The 13,718-nt window shown below is 35.6% G+C and overlaps 1 protein-coding gene across 1 annotated transcript in view; it reads left to right on the top strand.

The window, feature by feature from the left end:
• LOC150088114 (uncharacterized) overlaps nucleotides 1-13,718 on the top strand; it is a 30,302-nt gene that overhangs the window by 6,065 nt on the left and 10,519 nt on the right. The window contains exons 2-3 of the mRNA XM_090369341.1: nucleotides 10,027-10,544; nucleotides 12,059-12,225. Coding sequence (XP_090225467.1) covers nucleotides 10,027-10,544; nucleotides 12,059-12,225 — 685 coding nt within the window. The remainder of the gene's footprint in view (nucleotides 1-10,026; nucleotides 10,545-12,058; nucleotides 12,226-13,718) is intronic.

The raw sequence follows: 13,718 nt of genomic DNA, 5'->3' as shown, positions 1-13,718 counted from the left end.
AGCACTACTACTACTACAATGGCCAAATGATGCACGGAAGTGGCCTTTTTTCTTGCATCTGCAAAAAAAAAGGCATCACTCAGACTTTCCCATCACCAAAAAATGCTCATCCAATTGAATTTTGTGAAACTGCCCACTCAGTCACTTTAAGATGTAATTTATTCCAATGTTCTACAACACGCTGTCGAAAAGTAAACTTCAAGAAATCATCTATTGTTACTCCCTAAGATTTTATATTTGCACTCCTTAGTTCCTATTAAAGAATATTAGAAAAAGAAGCCCCAACACTGATCCCTGAGGGACTGCACTTCCTACACTCCTTCATCCTGAAGAATGCCCGTTTATGTCCTGTCCTTATGATCCCATTTATGTCCTGCCTTTTAACCGAATGATCTTTGTCAGTAATTCAGATTTTATTCAGTTTATATAATAACTTTTCTTGAACCGTGTCAAAACTTTACTGAAGTCAACATAAATAGTTGTTTCATACATCCAGTTTTATTATTTCGTAATAGAAATTTACCAGATTGTTCAAGCAAGACCGCCCCTTCCGACTTCATGCTGTGATCCATAAGATACCATTCCTATCGAGATAGTCCTGTATCGTATCCTCAACAGAGACTCCATAATCTTACTCACCACTAAAGTCAAGTTCACCTGTCTATAGTTGCCTTTCCCGTCTTTTGCACCTCATTTTGGATTTGAAAATACATTAGCTCTTCTCCGGTTCAAATGGATCTTTCCGGAGGCTAATTATGTCTTTAACATGTCTGACGAGTTTATTCATGACATATAGCCTTTTTAGTATAATATGATATAATTCATCCCTGAAGGTTTTCCTTGCCTTAGCCTCAGTAGCTTTACCAATTGACTCTTCCGAAAGGTTATTATATTACTAATTTTTCAGAATTTTGACTCCTCGTCATTGTTTCCAAGGGTTCGTATGTTTTTCGACTGTAAATGTCTTTTCACAGAACCGATTTGGCGTACTCAGTCTTACTCTATGAGTGATTTTGTTCTACATATGCTTAGTAGTACTCATATGAATTCATGCCTCGTTTGATGACGTTTTGAATTGATGACTCATATGAAAAGAATAAAGAACAGTATACTGTCTTTATTTTTTATTTTGCGGAACTTCTCTAGTGGAATGAATTCGTTTGTAGTTTCCAAGATAAATTCATTGAATACTTCCTATAATTAACACAAACTCAGCACCATGCAGTTGTCTCTTGGGTACCTCATCGAGCTCAAGAAAGAGAAATACCGCAATTCGTTATATTCCCCTCTCCTGACATTGAAACTCACATATTTTCCTTGGACTATAGGACGTTTTCTGAATAATACCCATTTTCTGACATTTGTGGTCACTGTCCGCTGTTTGTTCCTACAGTATCAATTTTTTGATACAGTTTCGATTCCTGGTGAGAACCAGATTGAGGTTCTCACCAAGAACAGCCTTTGGTGAAAACCTCGACATTAGAGCCACACGGAATTATTCCTGGAAAAACCGCTTCAACTATCGGCCCCGCTTGATTGTCTTGGAAAAAAATATAAATGTATATATATTATTCTCTCTCTCTCTTTCTCTCTCTCTTTGTTTGGACAATATAAGGCGTTCATCGTGTTTTCGAAAAAAAAGGGGAATAACATGGACATAATTTCTTAAGTAACCACGAAAACACGGGAATCACTATTTCAGCTTGTGAAACTTCTTTTTAAACTTAAAATTGAATTGAATTACAAAATTTCCATTTGTGTGTCGCATATGCACTCCTCTGCGCCTTTCATGTTATGTTTGATAAGTTTGTTTTAATTTTAATGGAATTAATTAATCTTATTAGTTCAGTTCACAAATTCAATTAACCTGTTATCATTATGTTCAGTGAGCTAATTTATATTAACCTATAATTATTTCAATAAATCAAACATTTTTGATAAGTTTCGTAAGTTGTCTTTAATATCCGCTCCTTCAAAATTTCGATTGATCTGAGAAAAAAGTTCCATCTGTGCTCTATTCTGGGGTTTTTCAACTGGTGGATCGTGAAAGAATATCAATTAACTCTGAAAAGTTAAGATTGGTTAGAATACCTTAATATATATTTAATGATTAAAATATGTATATAATTGAACACGTACATTTTAGGTGAGTAGCAAGAAATTCGTTGAAGTTCAGACTAACTTTGTTTTTAAAAATAGTAACAAAATGGCGTATTTACCCACTGTTGTTGTTGTTGTTAATACCTACGATTACTTTGGTCATAAGTGATTGGTTCATATAGGTTTTATCATGTATAATGCGTATGTGTGTGTGTTTCCAGTGGTCGATTACTATTAGCTCACTGAGGATAGAGGTTCCTGCTCCCTCCACCTCATATAACAGGACTTCAATAAAGTAACAGACTACGAAATTTTTCTTTTGTTAAGTATTTTAATTAGCAGCTTGACTTTTCCAAAATCCACTTTTTTCTATTGTCAGTGGGTTTCAACGAATTTCATTATTAAATGAATTAAATTTCTGAATAAAAATTTAGGAGAAAAAAAATGTGGTTTTTATCATAAAAATTTATTTTTTTTTTTTTTAGGATTTCAGTGAAAGGATTCAGGTTCACTTTTTCCTGGAAAAAGTGAACCTGAATTTTTTAAATTTTTTCTTGGAAAACTACCAGTTCTATCAAAATGGGTCGCAGTTATCCAGGCCTGCTTTATTTCATTACTTTTCAATTGCTGTTCGTAACCTGTTGTTCAGTGTTCCCCGAAAATCTTCACTAATACCTGAGAAACTGTTTTGTGGGGTAAAGTGGTAATTACTAAAGGAAAGAAACAAAATGGATTGTAACGAAATAATAAATAATCATAAAGCAAAACAGACCATGAATAATGGGAATATGTATTTTTTGAGATAGCAAGTTTCCTTTGTAACTTAAACAGTATTGGTACTTGCTGCACTTTGAGTCTCCGTGATCATGATCTTCACTGTGGAAAATAGTACCATGACAGACGGATCTTGCAAAGGTGAAACCAAATTGTCTGGTCACGTGATTTGCTGAAATAAATTGCGCTTTTTTAACGTATTTCTAACCTTCCTAATCGACAACGGAAAGCAAATTTCACCATCGGGAATTTAAACCGTCTGTAGGACCTATAAAAAGTAGCATTACTGATAGATAGGAGAAATGATAACAGACCAGGAAGAGGCAGGAGAAAAATCCATAACAGTTCCCGCCAATAGAGGCAAACAAATAAATAACTGAACAGGCTTGTTATCCGTGAAAACCAACCCTTACTTTACACCTATACCTTGACACAACCCCTTCGCTCTGTTTACTTGCAGGTAAGTTATTACGTAATGCCAGCTATTTCCTCATGGCGCTGTGCACCTTACAAGCACGTGCAAGCCAATTTTAAGTTTCCATCGTGTTTACCTTGTGAAGGAGCGAGGAGAGAGAAAGACAAGAGAGAGAGAGAGAGAGAGAGAGAGAGAGAGAGAGAGATTCGCTAGTCACGAAAGTGTTTATGTCATAGCGGGAGTTCAGTAATTATTCCAAGTTTCCTTCTGATCTTCAACCCGTTACTGCGAACATGACCTTCACCTACTCTTCTCGTTAACAGACTTTCACTTCCACTCCCCTTCCCTCTCTTGATTACATGAAGGTGACCTGCAATCCCCCGCGGCTGTACAAGCTTGCGGAAAGAAGTAAGTTTTTATATATCTACACATACATAGCATACATAATATTATTACGAAGTACATATACGAGCGAAATCAAACTACTGGTGGAATGATGTGTGTTAAATTTTTTTTTATTCGTGGAAACTAAATGATCGGGAGCATGTCAACACTAGCTACTTTGCACTGGATACTTAAGTAGGATTATCCAAATTAAATTCCTAATAAAAAGCGAAACTGCTGCCAGAAGGCGCAGCGGAGAGAGAGAAATGGTAATTGTGAAGAAACTTATTGCCGCTGTCAGGTCACGAATTCACGTCGCTTAACAGAACAGGAAAACGTCTGTCACATAACCATACCTCCATCATGTTTTCAAATACTTTTGTGACTGTTATTTGAATGATAAAATTTATTTTATGGATTTTTTTACGAAATCGGAGAACTATTTGCGCGAAACGTGCTTTAAAAACCTTTACACAAAACTTCATTGGAATCGGGTCCAGATTCGTCGCATATTTAATAAATCGATTCAAGAAACAGTTTATTCTTCTGACTTTTAAAGGACAGTTATTACTCCCATTCATGAAATGAATACACATCTAAGATCGCAATTGTCGTCCTATAACGTTACTAAAAACTATTTCCAATGAATTGAAAGCGTTATTCACAAAGGTATCCTCCTTTATTATTTCAGTATTATCAGAAGATGTACATGGCTTGTGCCCTGAAGGATTGGTGGTGAACAACTTTTTCTCCTTCTAGCAATACTGTATATTTCTACCGAGGGGACGTGGTTCATGTCATTTAGATCGACCTCTCTTATGCTTTTGATTCGATTGATCATACCTTGTTTAAACAAAAATTAATCGCGCATGAAATTGTTAACTCCCTGTTAAATTAGATCGTGGATTGTATCACAGGAAGGGTAAAAAAATTAAACTGTCCAGTTCACTCTCTAAGGATGCATTCAGTTTTTTTTTTTTTTTTTTTACTGGAGTACCGCAAGATTCTTCCCTTGGACCAATCTTCTTATATATATGTTAATGACCTTTCGGATTAAAATTTTGATATACGTGGATGGTATAAAGATTTACTCACCTTGGAACAATTTAAAAATGTCAATTATTACAACTCTCATTACATAAATTTAAAAATAATTTTCATATTTTTAGTTCAAAGATCCTAGAAAGTTAAATGTTTCACCTATGTATGCCATAGATAAAATAATTAATAGCGTAACCCACATAAAAGATCAGGAGTTATATTTACGTAGAATGGCTTCTTTCAAAATTTTATAAACCATATAACATCACAACGCATAAAAAATTAGGATTTATCAAGAGATTAGCTGCAAGATTAAATAATTCTGAATCATATAATACAATTCAGAACTGGTCAATATTATTTTATTAAGCTACCCTTCATTATAATTTGCTTGCCCAGTATGGAATCAGAACTCCAACTTCTTTAAAGATAAACTTTAGAGTAATGTATTTGAAACAGGATATCATATTTGCCTTATACTTAACTTATTTACATGAATATCACCTGAAACCTGTGCCAACCAGAAGGCAAAACCGAGAAATGAAACCGATATAAAAAATAACAGTATACATCTTAATCGCTGTTTGTTATCCTATATAACAACCAATATACTCTATTTAAAATAAAATTTAGAACTGAACATGGAAAACACATCAGCGAACTACCTTCTCTCACTAATTAACTCCTGTGATCTTGATCTCTTTGTCAGCTCTGTCTAATTCCTAAATCAGGTAGAAGCCACTAAATTTGATTTGTGACAGTATAAATGGCTTGTTGATATGTTTATACACGAGCATAATTGTATAAATATAAAAATAAATGTATTCTCAACTTTTAATGGATTTTAGATGGTTCACTTTCTATGTATTATGCAATGCTCTTATTGTTGCTCTTATTCTGAAACATATCACGATGCTCTTATACATTTTATTTTATTCTTAATCCTATTTACTGTTTATCAGTGTATATTGTAAATATGGCATTACACATTACAATTGAGTTGATCTTGTAATGTGTAAATAAATCTTTCATTGTTTTCTGGATGGTTATCAAATGCTTATTTTAATTGCATCTGAATACAGGTGGTCCTCTGTTTGGGACAGGGATGAGTTCTTAGAAAGAATGACGTAAATCAAAGCGTATTATTTTATTGAAATAATTGGTAGGAACAGAGGGGGCATTCCGGTGAGATGCGCTCTGCGCATAATTTGACATATTGTGGGTTAATTTTTTTCATCTGCCAGGTTAAGCTAGCTTACCGTGTGGCAGCAGTAGTCAGCTCTGAACGTGGCAGTCACTCATAGATCCATTCGCTGAAATGAAATTGTGTTTGACGGACATTATCAACTAGTTTCTCCATGGTAACTAAGTGTTCAATTCAACCACGATCAAGGTTTGGTTGTCCTGGTATTTCTTTGCACAATAAGCCTCAAAGAGATGTGGAGAAATGTAAAGGTACCTTTTTTTCCGTAATGCATATGTAGTTGTGTTTGTTGACCATTTTCTCGGTCTGCTTGTGTGGTTGGCGGCGATTTGGAGAGGGAGTTTTCGAGATTACTCCCGACGTGGCTCTGCATAGCTGCACAACAAATAATGCACGCTGTCCGTGCAGAGAAATACAGTTCTGGCCTTCTCAATTTTTATAATGTTGTAGTTTACTTCCAAATTTTAACCTTTCCCTCCTTCCACATGTATTCTACTCTGCCAGCAAGTGATTGGATGGAGTCCACGTATATTCACTGCCTCCTGTATATTCCCGAATACACGGAGGCATTGTCGAGGCTACGTTATGTTAAGGAACTGGATATATTCTATGCGTGTATGCAATGTACAAAAATTTCATTATTCCATACATATTCCTCTCCCTCTACTTTTGCTTTATCTGCTGAATTCAATACATAGATATCCAATACACAGAGGAAGGGGGAGGATGAATATCTCTCCCCTTCCTGTTGTATAATTATTTTGGATATTTACAGCATAATGAACTTCTCTACGTTAGAGTTAACAGGATATTAAGTACCATTCACACTTCGAATATCAAATACTCACATGATCACGTGTGACTTTCATCTATGATTAAACGCTGGGCAAAAGTGAAATACAGTGATGTTATATTTAATCAGAGTATATTTAATCTTGAGTTTCGTAGTAGATTTACCCAGTGAGCATTAAATAATGTTCATGCAGATTTTGTGATAAAATGTCAAATTGCCTCACAAAGCAGTCATTTAGGATATCTAATAAAATAAAATCTCGTGAGACGGATCGTCCAAGAAGTCTAAATACAATACCATAAACTTAACGACTTTATTCCGGGAACACAGTACACTTAGGTGCACCTTTGTCCCTCTTGAATTTGAAACCAAAAACACTCAACATACTGAACGAAATATGTGTAAGTTTATTGCATGCGAAGAAACATACACTGTATTAAAGAATATGAGAATGAAGGTAAGACTGAAAAAAAGAGCGTCATGATCTTGCATATTAGACTTTGGATGGAATTAACTTGCAGTTGAAAGGATATTGGTTAGGTGGAAGTTTTCCCCTTCGATATTTACGGACGTGTTTATGTTGTACCGCATTGTATACCTAAGCCGATCTCAACTTGTGCTTCTTTTTCAAAAATATGGCAACACAACAGTTATCAAGGGGACTGTCTAATTCTGTGATTCCCAAACTGCGCACATCGCGGTGCTCTAGGCTTCTAGAATTGCTTGTGATTAGGATATTCTATTTAGATAAAACTAAGCCTATAACAGAAGGGTTGTTGATTCAAGGACGCCTTCAGTTGGAATGCTCGAGTAGCCTCTGGCTAAGTTAACATACTTTAGTGATGCTTCAGGAATCATTAAAATAAAAATAAATAAAAAATCCAAAAATAGCTGGTGTGTGTGATAAGCGCCAAAGCAAATAAAGCCGTCCGAAGACACTATATTGTGTCCGTCAATTGCGTGCATTCTGTGATCGATTTGCATGTTTGCTGCAAAGAAAACATGCATCCCTTGAATGAGACAGACGAACTCAATACAAGAAAAGAAGTTGTTCTAGCCGCATTAATAGACATCCTGTCTAGTATTATCTTCTTAGATAGCGAATTTCGTCAGGCATCTTCACATTCTTAAGGTATCATCTTCTATACCATTATGACGAAAGAATATTGGAAACAGAACCATTTGCAATACCAGAAAGCCTGCTGAATCAGCGCACATACACTGTCTACTGTTGTCAGTTGTTTATATTTTATACACACCTGTTTCACTCTTCCGCGCTATCGCACTTTTACATAGGGACACCACAAATTGCTGGGAATCGAATTTGGCAGTTAGCCAGGTAACATGCAATTCAACTCATTAAAAATTTCACTGTGGGAACAGAACATAATCCTGGTGGTGACCTCCATGTCTGGTTCGATAATACGGTACGGTACAATTATTTCTAATTCACATTAAGATAAATTTGGTGTTGAAAAGAAAATAAAGTTAATTATTATCTCTTAAGTTGTTTACCTACTTAGTCTATTTGCTTCTTTTAGCTAATGTATAAGGATTGTAATAAAGTGAGAGTAAATAATGTCAATATAACGTTTTCGATAGAAATGATTTGAATGGAAAGTATCAAGGCAAAAAAAAAGTAATAAATCGCTTAGAAAGAGAGACCAGCCTAATCCATTCTTAAATCTAATGCATCTCAAATATACGTGGATTTTAGTTACTCTAATCTAATGAAAAGCATCAAAATACCCAGCATCTCTTTTAGATTCATGCTGTAATTAAATGATATGTGCTCGTTTAATTATAATTACGATACAGCCATTTATTACAGCAACATCTGTACTATAAGCCATCCATGGACTTCTCAAGCTTCAGTTGCTACAGACAACGGTTGGAGCGTTTTTATTTATGATTTCTGTTTCTATGGCCTTGAATTTTTTTAATCTATTGTGGTAGCCATGCTACGAATGAAAGTAAGCATAAAAACACGAACCTGGCCTTGAAACTATCACTTTCGTACCCCCTCCTTACTATCCCTTCGGCAGTTACGTGCAGCTGCCAAATTAGTAGGTCTTTGACACCATATTTACATGCACTTATGTAGTCAAAAAAAACCCCAAAAATATAGCAGATGGTCTCAAGAATGTGTATGAGGAGGAGCTCTGATTTTCTGGTCTACTTTCTCTCTTATCCTGTGTGGAGTCGGCTGGTGCTAGCACCTGCCGCTATAGGACACCAGGTCAGTAGGTGCTGTCTGCCGATATGCACCTGCCCACTTTAAATGTTAAGTGATTGCTACTCATTTGCGTGCCTCCATTGCATTTATTAAGACCTACTTTCTTTCCCTCTCTTTCTCTCTCGGTAGCTGCTACTGTCCTTCACACTATGAAGGTTTGGATTCGATTCCTTTCGGGACAGGAGCGTTACCATGATCTTTTTGCACACTATGATCAAGTTAGTTGGGTCTCAAGTGTGATTTTGATGGCTTTTAATGCGAGTCTGTTACTCGTTTCTTTTAATGAAGCAGGTGCAATAAGCTGTTTCATCCAAAAGTTAACAGTGCCAAGATCTTACATTTAAAATAGGCAAACAGAAGTTTCAGTTATGGATGTACATTACCATCGAAATCATCTGATACTGTATTTCGTATTCACATACAACTGTTCAATTTGGTTAAAGCATTATCTTTAAACTGTATGCACATAATGCTTAAATTATGTTTTCAAAACGTAAATATTTAAATTTTTGTGATTTTTAATTACGGTTTTTGTAATTACACATTATATTGGCAATTCGTCTTAAGTGGCTTCGCATGCCTCAACTTAACTGAAAAAAATCAACCGGCTTTTCTGCACCTTTCAGCGAAATCTGTAGTAAAAACAGAGCATTATGTAACAAATAATTATTCGTACATAAGTATTAATTAACTTGAATATACCCATTATTAACTTATATAACTTTATTAAATTCCACTTTCACAAATTTTTGCTCTGGACACAAAAACAAAAGCCATCATGTTCCTCAGCCTGCGCTCAGATTGTTTCCTATAATGAAGTGTACAGCGATGTTCATGAGGCAAATTGAAATAATTCTATATTTCTTTGCAATTATCCAGTTGAAAGTTCCTAAATAAAAAAGTTAATCCTTTTCATTTAGGAAACTGATATAAGATTACCTATTGTTAATCTTTTGTGCAGTTAAGGTAAGAAAATAATGCGCAGTTATAAAAAAATCAACATAACTGCATTGGAAAAATTAATTGTTAAATTGTTATATACCATATATATATATATATATATATTTTTTTTTTTTCAGATGTATCTCCGTCGGAAAGGTGGGTGGAAACGTGGAACGGATCGAATCCTGATAATAGAAGGCAAGAAAATAATCAAACTCCACCGGTATCACCCCACCGATCTCTAACATCCCCACCGAAAGATGTTCACTACGACAATTCCTCTTCTCACTACCCCATCTATTATAGTTCCGACTCCATGTCACCGAAAGATTATAGGCTATCTACTTCCCCAGTCCCTTTTCATCGGCCCTCTTCTCCAAATCCCCCTCAATATCTGGCTGTTCCAGTAATTCAGAGTTTGGCCACACAAGATCGACCACTAGACTACCATCTGCCACGGCCGATCCGTCCACCTTCAGAAGATGAAGTCTCTAGCACGGTTGATCCTTACCACTTCGAGTCCAGACCTCCGTCCCCACATGACAGTGATAGCAGTCGCCCAATGACACCAGATCAGTTGTGTGATGACAGAATGACAGAGAGGCTTTCTTTGGTTCCATCCCTACCGGTTAGATTGGCTCTTCTTCAACAAAGGGTAAGAATTTGGCCTTCTAATTCTGTGTTGTTCTAGATACTTTTATGCAACTTTATTAAAGTTAATTTAACTACACCATCGTTGTATTAATGCTGCACGTATCTAAATTTCACTAACAGTTAGCTTTACTGAAGTTCCAATAACTGTTGATTGTATGAGTAGAACAGCTTGATGGCGTCTTTCATTTTGCCATTATATCTTCAGAAGCGAAGCATAAGAAAAACACAGTTTAATAGAAGAAAGATTGGCTAAAGTACTGTTGTTAAGATATAAGGATGCCGCTCATGCCTGCGTGATTACGGCAGAATGTCGTCAGTGCGTGACCAGGTGTTCACACTGTGTTGTCATTAGCGACCCTGCAGCATCTAGTGTCAGTGACCTATGTCGGGGCTCTGTATTCGGTTGGGTGATCTCGCGGATGGCACGCGACACTATAAACTGTCGTAATGCGTGCTAAGGGACGGGGGAAGATGAAGACTGACCGTGATTATTAATTCCTAACCCTTTCTCTGACACCAGGTGCTACTGCACTAAGTGGCGATCTTCGATAAGGGAGAATTTTTTTTCTAAGTAATTTTAGCTGACTGATTAAAGACTGGAAGTTTGTAAACTCTTTGGAAATGAATAATCTTTTATCTTGTTTAAAGGAGTGTTTCTAGAGTAGCCCAAGAATCTTTCTTCTGGCGATATTTCACCTTGCAATCAGCAACAGGGCAACCACGTTTTATTTTATTTTTTTATGCGATCATGTTGCGCAGTCACCGGAGGGAAGTTTCAGTATAATAAATAAGATATGAGTGTGTGGAGACTTTTTTTTTTTTTTTTCAAATATAATGCACTGCTATGGCGTGATATTGGATTGATATCGGATTATTGTTTTTTTTTGTAATTAAGAGATTTTGTTTTATATTGTTTAATAGATTCGTGGATTTTATTTTTTCCAGAAATTTTTGTTATTAGAAAATTATACTGCATTTAAAGACCCCTCTGCGTTTATATTCACTTACTGGAATGCAGTAAAAGCATCTGTTTTTATAAGTATAAAATTCACATTTCAGATCATCAATGTCTCTCACAATGAATTGCAATGGAAAACCAATGCAATTTTTCATAAAACATTTTGAATAAAAAATATAATGATGATACTCTCCACAATATACATTCCTCACCTGAAGTGAAGATTTTCTAATGGTCCACATCCCATTTTTGCTATCATAAATATTTTGGGATGGAAGTGTTTGCTACGTTGAACGTTATACTCGGTAAGGATAAAGATGTATTCCAGAAATTTCTGGAACGAGAGAGAGAGAGAGAGAGTGAGAGAGAGAGTTTGTATTTTGATAAACCGAACCATAATGAAATACAGTTATTTAGGATTAAGAATTTAATGTTTGCTGCATTCCTCTTGCTTAAAAGACCAAACTTTTTTTTGTTGGTCAAGTACTGTAACCCAATCACTTGCTGTAAAATGCAATTTCCATATACATTTTCTTGTTTCTTTATTACCGGTACAGCTTGGACTGCCAACCGACACCCCTTTGGAGTTCGTTAATGGTGGCCATGGAATCAAAAATCCTCTGCTGCAAAGGGCACAGAGACACTCTCCTCAGAGCCCCGAGACACCTACACCTGTCGGGCAGCATCAAGATGTCATTCCAGTGAGTGCGGAAGAAAGCAACAGGTAAGTATTGAAAAATATATTTGCATATAATTTAATCGAAATTCTGATACGTATATGAAGTTCAATTAAAATCGCTCGGGCTCTCTTTCAAGACAGTTTCCGGAATTTCTCTGAATTTTAGACCGGATTCTAGACTAAAACTTTGTAATTCAAGTTATACTTTGTTTTTCTCGAATATTTTCGCCGCGTAATCAACCGAAGTATCTGGAAGTAATGAAATTGAAGACGCTACTTACTCGAGTCTACGATATATCACAAAAGAAAAAGAAAACGCGGTACGTACCTTCTGTTAATAGATATGTCAGGGTGGAATGAAGGAGATTGTCACGGACACAATTAGACCGCGAGGAAAAGGGCGTTATAGTGAAATGCCTATAAATTGCTTGTGTTCCAAGGCCGGTTGTCTGTTTATGTGGCGAGAATATCCGGGAAAAACTTTGCACTTCAGCTTGAAGCTGACTGACTCAGCTCCATTTAAAAAAAAAAGTCGTAATGCATTCCTCACGTCACAGACAAGATTCGAATTGGAATTTTTTAAAATTGATATAGATAGTATCCTGCCACGAAGACCGAGAATGTCCGAGGAGGACACTATATGGATTATGAAGAGGCCCTTATGATTAGAGAGCTGGGGAGGTGATGTATCCCCACCTTTCAAATGATAAGCTACCTTATCACTCACTCTAATAAATAATTATGGTTTATGCTAAGGTTTTCATAAACTGCCCTTCTAGTGAAACAAGCCAAACAAACAACTGAGTCAAAGAATGGCGCTTGTAAAGGACAATTTTATCTCTGAGATGTATTGTACTTTATAATCATAAACAAAAAGAAACAAAGAAAAATGATTAGCAGACCGTAAAAAAATCTGTTGTTGAATTTATGAAAAATAGAGCTATTACAAGCTTCATACTAATTGTCTACAGAAGTTATTATATTACGGTAAGATAAAAATTGCTCACCTTTTATCCAGAAAATTTTAGCATGTTCCGGCGTACTCGACCTCCAGTTTTGCTTTGAAAATTATTTATTTGCCGAATAAGTCGAACCCCTTTTTTACAGTCCTCTTTAGGATTTCGCGTAGCGTATTATAGTAACATCTACATTAATAACCACTGTCTGTTTTTTTTTTTTTTTTCCATTATTTCTGCTATTTATTTTTAAATAAATTATATTGCGAGATTTTATTTCACTGCGCAGTAAATTGTAACGAAAGCGGTAAGTATATAGTACATCCGATGTAGGCGACCATGAACTCGAAATCTATAGATATAGGTCATGACGTGACTTCTCTTATTTATTTGTTTATTTAATCAGGTAAAGGAAAGTTTCATCCACCCCTAAACAGTAATCAAATGCTAAGAGGGTAAACACAAGTATAAAAATTAATACAATATCTATATTGGATAAAATAAAATATACAGAGATCAAGTCAATAATTAATTACAGAAATTAAGACAGATTGTGTTCAACATTATACTCTAAATACATAC

The sequence above is a fragment of the Mastigoproctus giganteus genome, chromosome 3 (genome assembly GCF_048544385.1).
Source record: "Mastigoproctus giganteus isolate SK-2022 chromosome 3, ASM4854438v1, whole genome shotgun sequence".
Taxonomy (NCBI): domain Eukaryota; kingdom Metazoa; phylum Arthropoda; class Arachnida; order Uropygi; family Thelyphonidae; genus Mastigoproctus; species Mastigoproctus giganteus.
The sequence above is the reverse complement of the archived record's forward strand: the minus strand, read 5'-3'. Positions and strand labels throughout refer to the sequence as shown.